General features: G+C 35.7%; 1 protein-coding gene across 2 annotated transcripts in view; it reads right to left on the bottom strand.

The window, feature by feature from the left end:
* The window catches only part of RNF180 (ring finger protein 180), a 184,672-nt gene that overhangs the window by 39,200 nt on the left and 130,015 nt on the right, over positions 1-15,457 (bottom strand). For both annotated transcript variants that reach the window (XM_038530706.1, XM_038530707.1), the window contains exon 5: positions 3,467-3,692. In XM_038530706.1, coding sequence (XP_038386634.1) covers positions 3,467-3,692 — 226 coding nt within the window. The remainder of the gene's footprint in view (positions 1-3,466; positions 3,693-15,457) is intronic.

The raw sequence follows: 15,457 nt of genomic DNA, 5'->3' as shown, positions 1-15,457 counted from the left end.
TCTCCATCTCATCTCTTAAGAGTAGTAAAGACAAACTTTCTTTTCATCTCATTGGTCAGAACTGGACCACATGCTGAATTGTGAACCAATCACTGGCAAAGGGGATAGGTTAACAAGGAGTCAAGGGGGGGGGGGGCGATCTGCTACCCAGAAGCCACTTGGTCTATGTTGGGGGAGCTGAATAATACTCAGGCTAAAATCATTTTGATGAAGTATACTCTATGGAATAAATCTGGGGGAATCTCATTATCTCTACCCATTGAGCTACTATAACAGAATGGTCACAACCAACCCCTTATTCATTGGCCAAATATCTTCAGTACCTTTAGGAAATGATAGCTTTCCCACTCTGATCTTTGATAGTAACTATCCCCTGGTTTGTCCACAATCGGAATAGTGACTGAGATGATTCATTCACTTAATAATAACTATCAGGGTTCAGTAAGATTAATGGAATACTCTAAGACTGTAAACTAACTTCGCCAAAGTACTACCAAAAGCATATGAAAACAGAAAAGGAAAAAAATCTCATTTACAATAGCAACAACAAAAATACACAGGCAGAAAGCTAGTAAGAATTGTGGAGAGATATTAAGAAGGAAATTTCAGGGATCCCTGGGTGGCGCAGCGGTTTGGCGCCTGCCTTTGGCCCAGGGCGCGATCCTGGAGACCCGGGATCGAATCCCACGTTGGGCTCCCGGTGCATGGAGCCTGCTTCTCCCTCGGCCTGTGTCTCTGCCTCTCTCTCTCTCTCTCTCTCTCTGTGACTATCATAAATTAAAAAAAAAAAGAAAAAAAATAAAAAAAAATAAGAAGGAAATTTCAGAACTTTATTGAGTGGTGATATGCCATAATAACAATCACTCAGTATTATATCAATGTCAATTAAAAATATGAACTAGCCCCACATAATTTATACTTTTAAGTCACTTTTGAATTACTAATCATACAACATAGAATAGTGTTCAGAGTAAACTAATAGGGGAGGTGCCTGCGTGGCTTAGTTGGTTAAGTGTCCAACTCTTGGTTTCTGCCCAAGTCATGATCTCAATGTCCTGGGATCCAGTCTGGCACTGGGCTCCACTCAGCAGACTCCTGCCCCACCCCCTGCACCTGGGCATGTGCGCGCGCGCGCACACACACACACACGTTCTCTCTCAAATAAATAAATAAATCTTTAAGAAAAAAAGAGTAAAGTAATGGGGGAGCGTGCCTGAGTGGCTAAGCATCTGATTCTTGGTTTTGTCTTAGGTCATAATCCAAGGTCCTGAGATCAAGCCCCTGGAAGGGCTCCATGCTCAGTGTGAAGTCTACTTGAGATTCTCTCTCTCTCCCTCTGACCCTTCCCTCACTTGCAGATGCATTCTCTTTCTCTCTCTCTAAAATGAATGAAGTCTTTTAAAAAAGAGTAAAGTAATGGTGTAGGGCAAGATAGAAATATGAATGGAAAATAACAGCTGCCAAGAAACACACATATTTTTGTAATTATTACTTTTTAAAGAATGGCAATTCAATTAGGATAGGAAAAATGGCTCATTCAACAAATGTTGAACAGAAAATGTTTACATACTTCTTTAGTGGGTATGACCTTTTAATACCTAGCTTTGAAATTAGAAATAATAAAGAGCAAGGCTGCTACATGAGACTACATAAAAATATAAAAGTTCTGTACATTCATAAAACACAATAAACATAACTAAAGTACAAATGACAAACAGGAAAATGATTTACCACATGTGACAAAAGCTGACACTAATTTTTAAAAATCTTATTGTTAATAAACAAGAAAAAGATGAATAAACCATAAGAAAAATCAGCAAAGGTCAGGGCCAGGGATTTAAAAAGAAAACAAAAGAAAACAAAAAAAAAATGCCCAGAGTTTAGAGAAAATAAGCCCTTGCATAATGCTGCTTACAGTAGTTTTGGAACACAATTTTGCAACATATATATAGCTGTAAAACATACAATGACTTTTTAACTGCCAGTTCTACTTCTGGAAATCCCTTGCAAAGAAATAGAGATTGTGCAATTATTTATCCCCATATGTCAGCAAATAATAACAAATAACTAAACTAACTGTTCCATATAGTAGATAGCTTAAGTAGATCATGATATAATCACAAAAGTTTTTAAGTAAAACTAAGCAGGTTAAAAACCTTATTTATAATATAATTATATTTCTTTTTCTGTAAGAAAGATAATTAAGTACACATATATAAAATATTCTGGAAGGATACTCATTCAAGGTGGTCTTTAAATGTTAGGACTATGTACGATCTTGAGTTTATAGTTTTATCTGGATGTTCTGATTTTTCTCTAATGAAATTCAATTATGTGTATAATTTAAAAAGTTATTTCTGTAAGAAAACTAGACCATAATGTTTTGGCTACTAGCAATGTCACTTTCCCTAATTTATACTCTGGTATTTCCTCAGCTTTTATCAGAGTATACCAGAAGACACAGTGTCAGGAAACCTGATACTGCATTTGCTCTGAGGATATTTTTGAGGACACTGACTACTCCGCTTTTCAATATGCCCTAGAAGAGAAATCACATAAAAAATTCCATTTCAACTGCCAGAAAAATGGTTGCTTATTCTTAGGAAGTGGGGTGTTTCTTTTACTGAATCATGAGAATCATATAATTGTGTACTTTTATTTTTCCTTAGGTGTCAGAATATTTAAAACCAAATACTTCATCTAATTATAGTTCCTATGTACAGTCATATGGTTTATGTATCCTGCCCATCCACATTCATCTGTAGAATGTGGAAATAGCATATTTCCCCCTAATTTTGGCACATAGTTGTGCACTCAGTAAGTATTGGCTCTGCTTACTTCTATTATTCTTCACTTTTTCTTAGCAATTCATTAGTTTTTCCTCTCTCCATTAATATGTTTTAGATAGTATGTTATATTCCATTTTTACTAATACTTAGGTAAACAAATCCTTGCTCTAGTTTTACTTTTCATTCAGGAAGACTTCAAGAACCATAAGGATGTTGAGAAGATGTGGAATGTGGAGGAAAGACAAGTTTTCCTCAGCTATTTACAGATTTACTCTCTAAGACTCCAGAGGAAATAGCAAGGGCCAAAGAATGAGTAGCAAAAAGGCAGCTATGAGGAATGAATCATCAACAGGGCTGCTTCAAATTTTAATGGAATGTCCTTGACATTGGAGATGTCTAAAACCCTTAGAATGTCTTAGAAAAGATCTCATCATAAAGTAGGAATTAGACATGAGAATCTCTTTTCATCGAGGATTCTATGATTTTCACATAGTTCTATGAATTGAGGAAGCACTGTTTTATAACATGGAGAGTAATAAATTATCCTGTATGGTTTGCAATAACGTTCTCAAAATAATTTATAATTTCTCATAATAATTTATAAAGTACCTTTAGAACTGGAACAAAACAGGAGTCAGAAAAATCAGGAAATTCTGTTAATGAAAGAGCAGAGTTACCTGTCTGGAAAAAGACTCTGGAAATAATTGTCCGACACAATGGGCAGGGAGTGCTTGCAGGATTGTCTTTGGCAAGAGTCCGTAAGCAGGGCTCACAGAAGATGTGGTGGCAAGGGTAACACATGTATGGGTTGAAATAAACATCCAGACACACTGCACAGATGTAACTTTCCTTTTCTTCTGCATATTCATTGTCATCATCTGTACTCATCTCATTATTCAAGGTCTGCAAAACAAGCAAAAATAATTTTTTCCTAGTTCAGTATGAGATTGGTTTCCTTGAGAAAGAGGACTGCCTTTATATTTTGTTAAAATGAATACAAATATTTATGAGAAGCATATAATATCTATTTCGGTGACATATTCTAAGTGACAGAAAGGCTATCTTGCAACATGAGAAGAAACTCAAAACATACATGAAAAATCCAAAAGTCTTAATTATTCTTTTTAATATTTTTATATAATGCTAAATGCTAAACCTTACCCAAACGTATTGAAGTATACCAGTATCTATTTAACCAGAACTAGTTAAGTAAGTGTCACATATGCTAGTCCCAGGATTATAGATTCCCCATCTATCCCACTTCCCATTCTCACCAAAGCAATAAAGTGATTGTCATGAGGTTATAGAGCTTTCTATGGGCATGTGTATATGATGAAAAGTAAAGGCAACAGGATATCATTGTTAATCCTCATACCATGCATGAATTCTCTATACTTTGTCCCTTTGTGGACCTAAAGGCCCAGAAATGGCCAAAGCCTAACATATGTCAGGAAGTAGACAAGGCAAAGGGAATTGTGGTAATTCTGGGATCAGGCTTGTAGTTGGAAAATAGGATGAGTCCCTTCCCATCTCCCAAAAAGATGAGGTAAGAAAGAGGAACGAAGGAAAGAGGTAGTTCAAACATTGGCAGTATGAGGTCTGGTAACCAAATTCTTTGACTTAGTCTAACAATTTCCCCATCTGTGAGGATGATGTGAGGATGACATGAGGTAATGAACTAGATAAAGAGCATTCCATGAGATTTCAGATAACATAAACAAAGTTCAATACAGAGAGGATATGAAATAAATGTCTCTCACCAACAGAAAGCTTGTGGCTATGATCTGAACAATAATAAAGAAAATCTGCAGGAAAGGCAACAAAATCCATAATTTTTGCACATTATTGATATACAAATATTCTCTCCTAGACTTATAAGATATTTACAAAACAAAAAGTATAGGTAAATAACTAGCACTGAACTGGGCATCACACATAAAAACATCTATGGACCTAGATGCTGACTGACTTAAATTTTATTCCATGATGCTAGCTTATTCTGCTTGCTTTAGACTCTCAGGACTGTGCCTTGAGATTTGAACTAATTAACCTTGAAGAAACCCATGGCATAAAAAAACATAATTTGTAGAACCTCTTAAAGCATTTCAAATTGTGACCTAAATATTTGTGCAGTATTTTATTTCTATGAAGTACTTAGCCTCTATGTATACCACAAAAGTAACTAGACTTCAGTAAAATATACAAAGAAATAATATCTTTGTTATTGAAAAACACAATATTTTGAAAATAAACTTAAGTTTGGAAATAGAAAGTGAGGTTGCAACTATTCATCTATTATTTAAGCTAAGTGAAGCAATCCTCACAATAGAAATAACATATACAAAGACCTGTAGGGTTCACTATGTTTTAAGGAGTTAAAAGGCTTAAGAGTTTTTATTAATCCAGAAAACTGCACATATCTGCTAATTAATACTGTTATACAAGAAGACAGCAAATTACCTCAAGGATAGAATTCTACTGAGTTTTTCTCCAAATTGCAGAGATGCAGGGTTGCATAATAGTAAATTTGCTGTTGGATGGATAGTTAATTTTTTTAAAAGATTTTATTTATTTATTTATGAGAGACAGAGAGGCAGAGACACAGGCAGAGGGAGAGCCAGGCCCCCTGCAGGGAGTCCGATGGGAGACTCGATCCCGAGATCACACCCGGAGCCCAAGACAGATGCTCTGCTGAGCCACCCAGGCATCCCTGGATAGTTACATTTTTTAAAGTTTTTATTTAAATTCCCATTAGTTGGTCAATTATGTTTTAAAGATTAATTACTCATTAATGGAACAATGCCAACCTAGAAAGAGGTTTTTAATAGGTGTGTCTATGAACTCATCCTCTTCTCCTCAATATTTCAATTGTCATAGATGCAAACTCCAGAAATGTTTATCAGAAATGTAGGGGGAACGGATAGAAAGGAGAGCTGTCTAGTTAAGAGCCAAAATCTTTTCTGAAACAAGGTATGCCATTAGCAAATAATAGAAAATTGTAAATTACGCTAACCCAGTTGGCAGAGTCAAGATGAAAAAAATAACAGTCTCAATAGGTGGCTGGGCAGAAATCAAGATTGAATTTAACAGAGATACCTATAATTTCCGAATTGAAGACTCCAAAACAGGCTGCACACGTAGAAGATGAATAAAACTTAGCTAAAAGCAATTTATGTAAAAAGAGCTCGGGATTTTAACTGACTTAATGAAATTCAGTATATGATGTGGTTACTTAAAAAGCAAATTGAACACTTCAAGCACAGGACAGTGTGGGTTAATGTGTCTCTCATTGTATAAGGATCACAACACATCTGCAGTTCCTTTAAGGAACACAGACAAACTAAAGTCATCCATAGGAACACTGAGGGCCAGGGCAGCAGGACTTCTGAAACCACCTCCCTGGCAAGTGCTGTTAAAAGATAGAGGACACTCATTCAGAAAATGACATAAACAAGCGTTTGTATGAGAGTGATTCTAATTTTCCTTTGCGTAGTTTTCATGATTAGATCTAAAAACAAATGGATGTTAAAAGAAAATAGATCATAAAAGACATATCTATTTATAAACCAAAATGACATGAATCCAGCATAACCAGTTTCCTCTTACACAGCGCATGTGCCATGGAGCTAAACATTTATCTTGTATTCCCCATGAAATACGTTGGGACTTAGAAACAAGGCAATCAAAGTTGTCTTTTTCCTCAACACAAAACCCCTATGAGGTAGGTATTATTACTATCATCATTTTTTAGAACAAAGAAAAGTGAGAAACAGTGAGCTCCTCATTAACTCACACCACTCATGGTGAAGCTGGGATTTCAATCCAGCCAGTATGGATCTGGAGCAGCACTCTTCGTCACTACCACATTCTTAAGTGAGTTAATGGACTTTAAAATGTCCTACCAAATAATAAATGTTAACGGGTGATGGTTATGATGCAGGTTAAAAGAAAAAGACAAATTTAGGTAGGATCTATAGGGAAGTAAATTTTAAGGGATTGTTACTGAAATTAAAAGATGAATATAATAGGTGCCCAATGTACAACTACTCTTGGCTCCAGGGGAATTATTCTACAAAGAACCGAACACAGTCTCTCAAACTGCTTTCTAGGGGCTTCCAGTCTCAGACGAGGAGAAGATTAAACGGATAAATAATATAAAGCAATGTTTCAAAAAAAATCAGTAAAAATTAGCACAAAAATTAAGTCTATGAGTTATTAGTAATAATGACAACAAACAGCAGTGCCTTTAGTTCATTTACAATACTGTGATTACTGCTGTATTTGGCCTTATTCCTCCAACTTACTATTTTTTAAGAGTGATAGTAGGGCAGTGAATAAGAGCAAGACTCCAGAGCCTGTTTGGGCTGTGCCACTACTGTCTGTGTGACCTTATGCAAATTACTTAATTCCTTTTCCTTATTTGTAAGGTGGGGATACTAACACTACCTAACTCATAGTTGTTGAAAGGATTAAAAAAGTTAATATATATAAAGCATTCAGAACAATAGTTGGAATATGTTTGCTCTGTCATTATACTTAAGAATACTGTATTTGAGAGTTTTATATTTTTGGAAAATCGTACAGAAAGTACAAAGAATTCCCACATACACCTTTCCAACACACACACACACACACACACACACACACACACACACAGTTTCACCTTCTGTCACCATTACTGATATATTACTATTAACTGAAGTCCTTGGATTATTATTTTAGTATACATGCTGCTGAGGCGAGCATGAGTCCATAGTTTGTTTACATTATGGTTCACTCTTGGTTTTGTACATTGTATGGGTTTTAACAAATGAATGTCATCTATCTGCAATTACAATATCCTATAGAATAGTTTCACTGCCCTAAAATCCCCTGTGCTCCACCTATTCATCCCTTTGACCTTGTCTCCAATCCCTTGTCAACTACTGATCTGTGTGTATATAGTGTTCTTTTCCCAGAAAGTGTTAAAAGAAGAATTACACAGGATGGAGCCTTTTCAGACTGGCTTCTTTCACTTAGCAATACACATTCAAAGTTCCTCCTAAATGATCCTGAAATTACTCCAGGTCTCAAATGAGAATTGCTCTTAATTCTACATCAATTTATGTCTTGGCCTTTGAAAAAAAAAACAATTTCTTCATTTTCTATATTGATACAAACTGCCATCCACTCTTTAGATATTCCTGAAAGACTACAGTCCACTGATGGTATGTTGTCTTATTTTCCAGCTGTGGTATTTCTTTATTCTTTTCAAAAATATATTTTTTATAATTCTATTTTCTTTAAAAGTATGAGGTGAAATCAACATTATAATTGGATTTCACTTAAAACTGTCTCCAGAGAAGGTATTCTTCTTTTATTCTTTCTACCCCACATAAAGGGGAGAAAAAAAAGCCAAAGCCAGTTTCTGCTAAGAATGCCCTTGATGAAGGAAAAAGATTAATTTTTATTAATTGATGATTTATCTTTTACTACTCCATGTGAGAGAAACAAGAAGTACACAGAGAGCATTTCTGCTGCATACCAAAGCACAATGGTTATTTTAAGAAAAAGCATGCTTATTATTGTTTTCATTGTGAGCTGAACTAGCTGTTTTTTCCATTGAATACCATAGTTATGTAATAAACAATGGCCAGGGAAACTTATTATTCAGATCTGGTTATTTCTCAGGCATTTTCACAAAAATGAAGAAAGCAAATCTCTCACTTCAAGGGAAAAAAACCCTGATTGTATTTGTTGCCAAATAAAGTGATAAGATTTGGGCTTTCAAGCAAAAATCAAAATTTTGGAAAATTTCTACATGCTTATCGCTTCCCAATACTTCCAGACTTTTCTGAAGACAAGATAGTAACAATTTTTTTATATTGCTTAAGAAATATGACATTAAGAGGACCTGTATAACTCAATGAACCAATAGTTTCCAGAGGTCTAATGCACGATAGTACAAAATTATGCTTAAGTAAATGAAGGGCTCAAAGAGTAAAGACAGACCAATGGAATTTAATATAATAGAATTCACATTGTCAGATTCCACACTGCAACTAGTCTTTAATAATCTAGCCCTCGTCAAGTTTTGGTGTAATATCAAAGACATCTATCCAAATCATTTGAAAAGCTATTGTAATACATTCTCTTTTTGGACTATGTGTCTGGCTGGATTTTCTTCATGTACTTCAATCAAAACAACATATGGCAGCAGACTGTATGCAGAAGCAGATGTGAGAATACAATATGCTGTTTATTAGGCCAAATACTAAAGAGATTTGCAAAAGTTAAAACAAATGGCATCCTTCTCAATCTTTGTTTTGAATAAATTATTTTTATAATATTGATGATATATTTATAATATTTATGATGCCATGTAATGGTTTATTATTATCTGTGTATGAATTTAAAAATATCTCAAAATTTTTCTGTTTTATCATATGGTAGATATTTATAACCCACATACACAAAAATTCTTTGGGGTTTTCAATAACCTTAAGATTTTAAAGGGATCTTGAGTCCAAAAAGTATGACAACAAATGCACTAGGAAGTAGAAAGCAAGGTGGTTTGGGCCATAAACCTGTATTAGATACTGTATTGAAGTATGTAAGTTTTAGTGAATTGGTAATATTGGCAATAATTTCATCTTACTAAACAAGATAATTTAGGGAAAAAATATAATGGGGTCTAAATTACGATGAGTTCTCATCTATCTGAGAAATAAAGAAATAAAAGCTCTAAGGCATCCAAAAAAAAAAAAAATGGTGGGACAGTGTAGGGAAGGAGAAGAAGAACGTATTTAGTGTTTACTTCAAAAAGCCACACCTAGATGCATCATGTTATCAAGAGAAAAACCAATCAGCTTAATGTTTAGAGTTCTATTAGATGATAAAATAACTTCATTTGGTTTTTATTTTAATCTTTTTAAAGATTTTATTTATTTATTTGAGAGACAGAGAGAGAGAGAGAGCAAGTGTATGTGCATGCAGCAGGAGGAACAAAGGGAGAGGGACAAGAGACTCCACACTGACTCTGGAGCTGGATGTAGGGCTTGTCTCATGACCCTGAGATCATGACCTGAGCTAAAATCAAGAGCAGACACTCAACTGACTGAGCCACTCATGCATCTCAATAAATAACGTCATTTAAAATGAAAAGCAAGATCTGCTATGCCTCTAAAGCATCAAGGAAAGATTAAGTGATCTTTGATACAGTTTTAGTTATACTTTCTACATTATAATTCTTTGATAATTGGCAATTCATATGGGGTTGCTTGATACAAATATTAAGAACACCTCATTAATAAGCTTTTCTAAATAGATTGAAAATTACTATATCTGAATCATTTTTTTATAGCAATCACTTTGCAAGACAGAAATAGAGCTTTAGGTTAGAGTTAACTCTAGGAATCTATGTCAAAATGATCTAGCTGTCCTGGCCTGAGTGCTTGTTTCACTTAAAAAAAAATCCAAAATAACATCCCAAGGTCTAGAGTGAATGTCAGTAGTTAGTAGCTTCGAAGGAAGAAACACACCAAATCCCTACAACCTGTAGTAAAGGAAAAACAGAATTTGTGGGGTCTCAAATGAACACTGGAGCTGCTATAATCCAAAATTCTGAGTGAAAATTTCCCACAATTTATTTATTTATTTTTTTTAATTTATTTTTTATTGGTGTTCAATTTACTAACATACAGAATAACACCCAGTGCCCGTCACCCATTCACTCCCACCCCCCGCCCTCCTCCCCTTCTACCACCCCTAGTTCGTTTCCCAGAGTTAGCAGTCTTTACGTTCTGTCTCCCTTTCTGATATTTCCCACACATTTCTTCTCCCTTCCCTTATATTCCCTTTCACTATTATTTATATTCCCCAAATGAATGAGAACATATAATGTTTGTCCTTCTCCGACTGACTTACTTCACTCAGCATAATACCCTCCAGTTCCATCCACGTTGAAGCAAATGGTGGGTATTTGTCATTTCTAATAGCTGAGTAATATTCCATTGTATACATAAACCACATCTTCTTTATCCATTCATCTTTCGTTGGACACCGAGGCTCCTTCCACAGTTTGGCTATCGTGGCCATCCCACAATTTATTCCTGTAATCTACCAGCATACCATAGAAAGGAAGAGACTAAATGAAGATTTTCCATGTCTCTAAGAGGAGACCAGTGATGGCTTAGAATATTTTTTCCCCACTCACCATCATACTTCTCTGTATGTTTGCAGATCAATACAATACTCAGTATCGCCCAGGCCATCAGATACAGAGGTATTCAGAGACCATTTATTCATTATGTTGCTTCGTAAATAAAGTCCCTTCAGGGCTCCACTCTATATACTGATGGAACTAGATTCATGTATAAAATAGAAAATTCCAGAGAAGTACATACTGTCATTTTCCCTCTACTGGCCATTTGAAGAATTCTATTTATCCCATTAAAAGCTCTCCAGAATGCAACTCTGTGCAGCTTACTTGCTCTCCCAAGAAATATGAATATTAAACCAAAATGATACTTGATTTACTTATAAAACAGAAAATCAAGTTAAATGAAGTAAAAAAAAAAAAAAAAAAAAAAACTAGAGAACAGTCCTAGCCTTGGAAGAAGTGAGAATGACCCACATTCACAGTAACCAACTGCAAATGCTCAGGCTAGGACTTATAAATTTCCCCAAATTACTTTGGTTTGGGGACTAAAAGCAATTCATTAGAATGGAAATCTTTCATTAGAATGGAAATCTTTCTTCAGCAAAACTCAAAGAGTATATATCTGCCATTTCTGGCTCTCTTTTTGAGAACATATGAGCTCTAAAATGTACTTTTTTTTTTTAAGAGAAAAACTTATATCAGTTGTATTGTTCACTACCCCCATTTTTGGCATTTGAAATAAAATGTTTGCAATATTTTGTAGTGCTGGTCACTTTTTGAAAGTATCTTCTGTTTTTGGTTTGAAAACCAACGCTATGCTAGTAGTTATTTTAAAAATACTACATGTTCTGTACAAGTTAATACATCTTTATTAAATGATAAATGATGCAGTATATATTCCATGCATATTTTCGTGGAAGCATTTAAATTTAATAATCACATACACTAAAAAAATTACTATCCTGTCTGAAATTAAAGGAAGGGTGTTTTGCTACATAACATTTCTAACATTTCTAATATTCTGGGATGTTTTCACCTCATTTACAAAGTCATGTTGACTTAAAGGAAGAAAAATGTGAATCCCAGGTTACTGATTAGCTCCAAAAGGAAAATAAATAGATATTATATCTTTATTCACACTTATAGTTGCTAATACACAACCACATAGTTAAAAGGCACTAGTTGCCATGTTCTTAAAGACTACAAAATGCAATCATTATTCTATGGAAGACATTTTACTTTGTTTCAATGTTGGAGAGAGAATGAGTTTACTTGGTCTTTTCTGGCTTCACTGTAATTGTCCATCTGCTTTATTTACCTTATTCTTTAAGTCTTTTTTTTTCTTTTTTTTTCTTTAAGTCTTATACACAATTTATTCCTCTTACAGACCTTTTTTTTAAAAAGAAAGATTTTATTTATTTATTCATGAGAGACACACAGAGAGAGGCAGAGGGAGAAGCAGGCTCCATGCAGGGAGCCCAATGTGGGACTAAATTCTGGGACTCCAGGATCACGACCTGAGCCAAAGGCAGATGCCCAACCACTGAGCCACCCAAGTGTCCCTTTGCTGACCTTTTTTTGAAATGCAATTCACACACCCTAAAATTCATCATTTTAAAGTGTGCAATTCAGGGGCTTTGGTATATTCATAAGGTTGTGCAGTCATTACCAGTACCATCTAATATCAGAAAATTTTCCTCACTCCGAAAAGAAACTGCAATACCCATTATCAGTCATTTCCCATTTCCTTCTCTTCCCCCCTCGTGGTGCCCCACCCTTGGCAACCACAAATCTTTCTGTCTCTATAGATTTGACTATTCTGAACATTTCATATAAACAGAATCATACAAAACAAATCCTGTTGTATCTGGCTTTTTCACTCAAGGTTTCCAAAGTTTTCATTCTCTTTTATGATGGAATAATATTTCATTGTATTGATATCTCTCATTTTGTTTATTGTTACTGGCTTCTTATATATATATTTCTCTGTCAATGTCCTTGTAGTAATGGTCTTTACAAAGCTGGTGTTTTGCATTTTCTATTTCCCTAGATGAACTTACCCTTTCTTACTGTCCTCAGAATCTACTTCCTTAGTACTGATGTCAGCAAAATCTTTGTTCAATCTTATCCCTCTTCTAATCTCCAAATACAAATTTCTAACTGCCTTTTGTAAATGATCACGCTAGGACTCCAATCTTAATATATTCTTTTTTTTTTTTTTTTTTTATTGGTGTTCAATTTACTAACATACAGAATAACACCCAGTGCCCGTCACCCATTCACTCCCACCCCCCGCCCTCCTCCCCTTCTACCACCCCTAGTTCGTTTCCCAGAGTTAGCAGTCTTTACGTTCTGTCTCCCTTTCTGATATTTCCCACACATTTCTTCTCCCTTCCCTTATTTTCCCTTTCACTATTATTTATATTCCCCAAATGAATGAGAATATATAATGTTTGTCCTTCTCCGACTGACTTACTTCACTCAGCATAATACCCTCCAGTTCCATCCACGTTGAAGCAAATGGTGGGTATTTGTCATTTCTAATAGCCGAGTAATATTCCATTGTATACATAAACCACATCTTCTTTATCCATTCATCTTTCGTTGGACACCGAGGCTCCTTCCACAGTTTGGCTATCGTGGCCATTGCTGCTATAAACATCGGGGTGCAGGTGTCCCGGCGTTTCATTGCATTTGTATCTTTGGGGTAAATCCCCAACAGTGCAATTGCTGGGTCGTAGGGCAGGTCTATTTTTAACTCTTTGAGGAACCTCCACACAGTTTTCCAGAGTGGCTGCACCAGTTCACATTCCCACCAACAGTGTAAGAGGGTTCCCTTTTCTCCGCATCCTCTCCAACATTTGTTGTTTCCTGCCTTGTTAATTTTCCCCATTCTCACTGGTGTGAGGTGGTATCTCATTGTAGTTTTGATTTGTATTTCCCTGATGGCAAGTGATGCAGAGCATTTTCTCATATGCATGTTGGCCATGTCTATGTCTTCCTCTGTGAGATTTCTGTTCATGTCTTTTGCCCATTTCATGATTGGATTGTTTGTTTCTTTGGTGTTGAGTTTAATAAGTTCTTTATAGATCTTGGAAACTAGCCCTTTATCTGATATGTCATTTGCAAATATCTTCTCCCATTCTGTAGGTTGTCTTTGAGTTTTGTTGACTGTATCCTTTGCTGTGCAAAAGCTTCTTATCTTGATGAAGTCCCAATAGTTCATTTTTGCTTTTGTTTCTTTTGCCTTCGTGGATGTATCTTGCAAGAAGTTACTATGGCCGAGTTCAAAAAGGGTGTTGCCTGTGTTCTTCTCTAGGATTTTGATGGAATCTTGTCTCACATTTAGATCTTTCATCCATTTTGAGTTTATCTTTGTGTATGAACATGGATGCAAAAATTCTCAACAAGATACTGGCCAATAGGATCCAACAGTACATTAAGAAAATTATTCACCATGTCCAAGTAGGATTTATCCCTGGGACACAAGGCTGGTTCAACACCCGTAAAACAATCAATGTGATTCATCATATCAGCAAGAGAAAAACCAAGAACCATATGATCCTCTCATTGGATGCAGAGAAAGCATTTGACAAAATACAGCATCCATTCCTGATCAAAACTCTTCAGAGTGTAGGGATAGAGGGAACATTCCTCGACATCTTAAAAGCCATCTATGAAAAGCCCACAGCAAATATCATTCTCAATGGGGAAGCACTGGGAGCCTTTCCCCTAAGATCAGGAACAAGACAGGGATGTCCACTCTCACCACTGCTATTCAACATAGTACTGGAAGTCCTAGCCTCAGCAATCAGACAACAAAAAGACATTAAAGGCATTCAAATTGGCAAAGAAGAAGTCAAACTCTCCCTCTTCGCCGATGACATGATACTCTACATAGAAAACCCAAAAGTCTCCACCCCAAGATTGCTAGAACTTATACAGCAATTCGGTAGCGTGGCAGGATACAAAATCAATGCCCAGAAGTCAGTGGCATTTCTATACACTAACAATGAGACTGAAGAAAGAGAAATTAAGGAGTCAATCCCATTTACAATTGCACCCAAAAGCATAAGATACCTAGGAATAAACCTAACCAAAGAGGTAAAGGATCTATACCCTCAAAACTATAGAACACTTCTGAAAGAAATTGAGGAAGACACAAAGAGATGGAAAAATATTCCATGCTCATGGATTGGCAGAATTAATATTGTGAAAATGTCAATGTTACCCAGGGCAATATACACGTTTAATGCAATCCCTATCAAAATACCATGGACTTTCTTCAGAGAGTTAGAACAAATTATTTTAAGATTTGTGTGGAATCAGAAAAGACCCCGAATAGCCAGGGGAATTTTAAAAAAGAAAACCATATCTGGGGGCATCACAATGCCAGATTTCAGGTTGTACTACAAAGCTGTGGTCATCAAGACAGTGTGGTACTGGCACAAAAACAGACACATAGATCAGTGGAACAGAATAGAGAATCCAGAAGCGGACCCTGAACTTTATGGGCAACTAATATTCG

Source organism: Canis lupus, chromosome 2 (assembly GCF_011100685.1).
Source record: "Canis lupus familiaris isolate Mischka breed German Shepherd chromosome 2, alternate assembly UU_Cfam_GSD_1.0, whole genome shotgun sequence".
Taxonomy (NCBI): domain Eukaryota; kingdom Metazoa; phylum Chordata; class Mammalia; order Carnivora; family Canidae; genus Canis; species Canis lupus.
The sequence above is the reverse complement of the archived record's forward strand: the minus strand, read 5'-3'. Positions and strand labels throughout refer to the sequence as shown.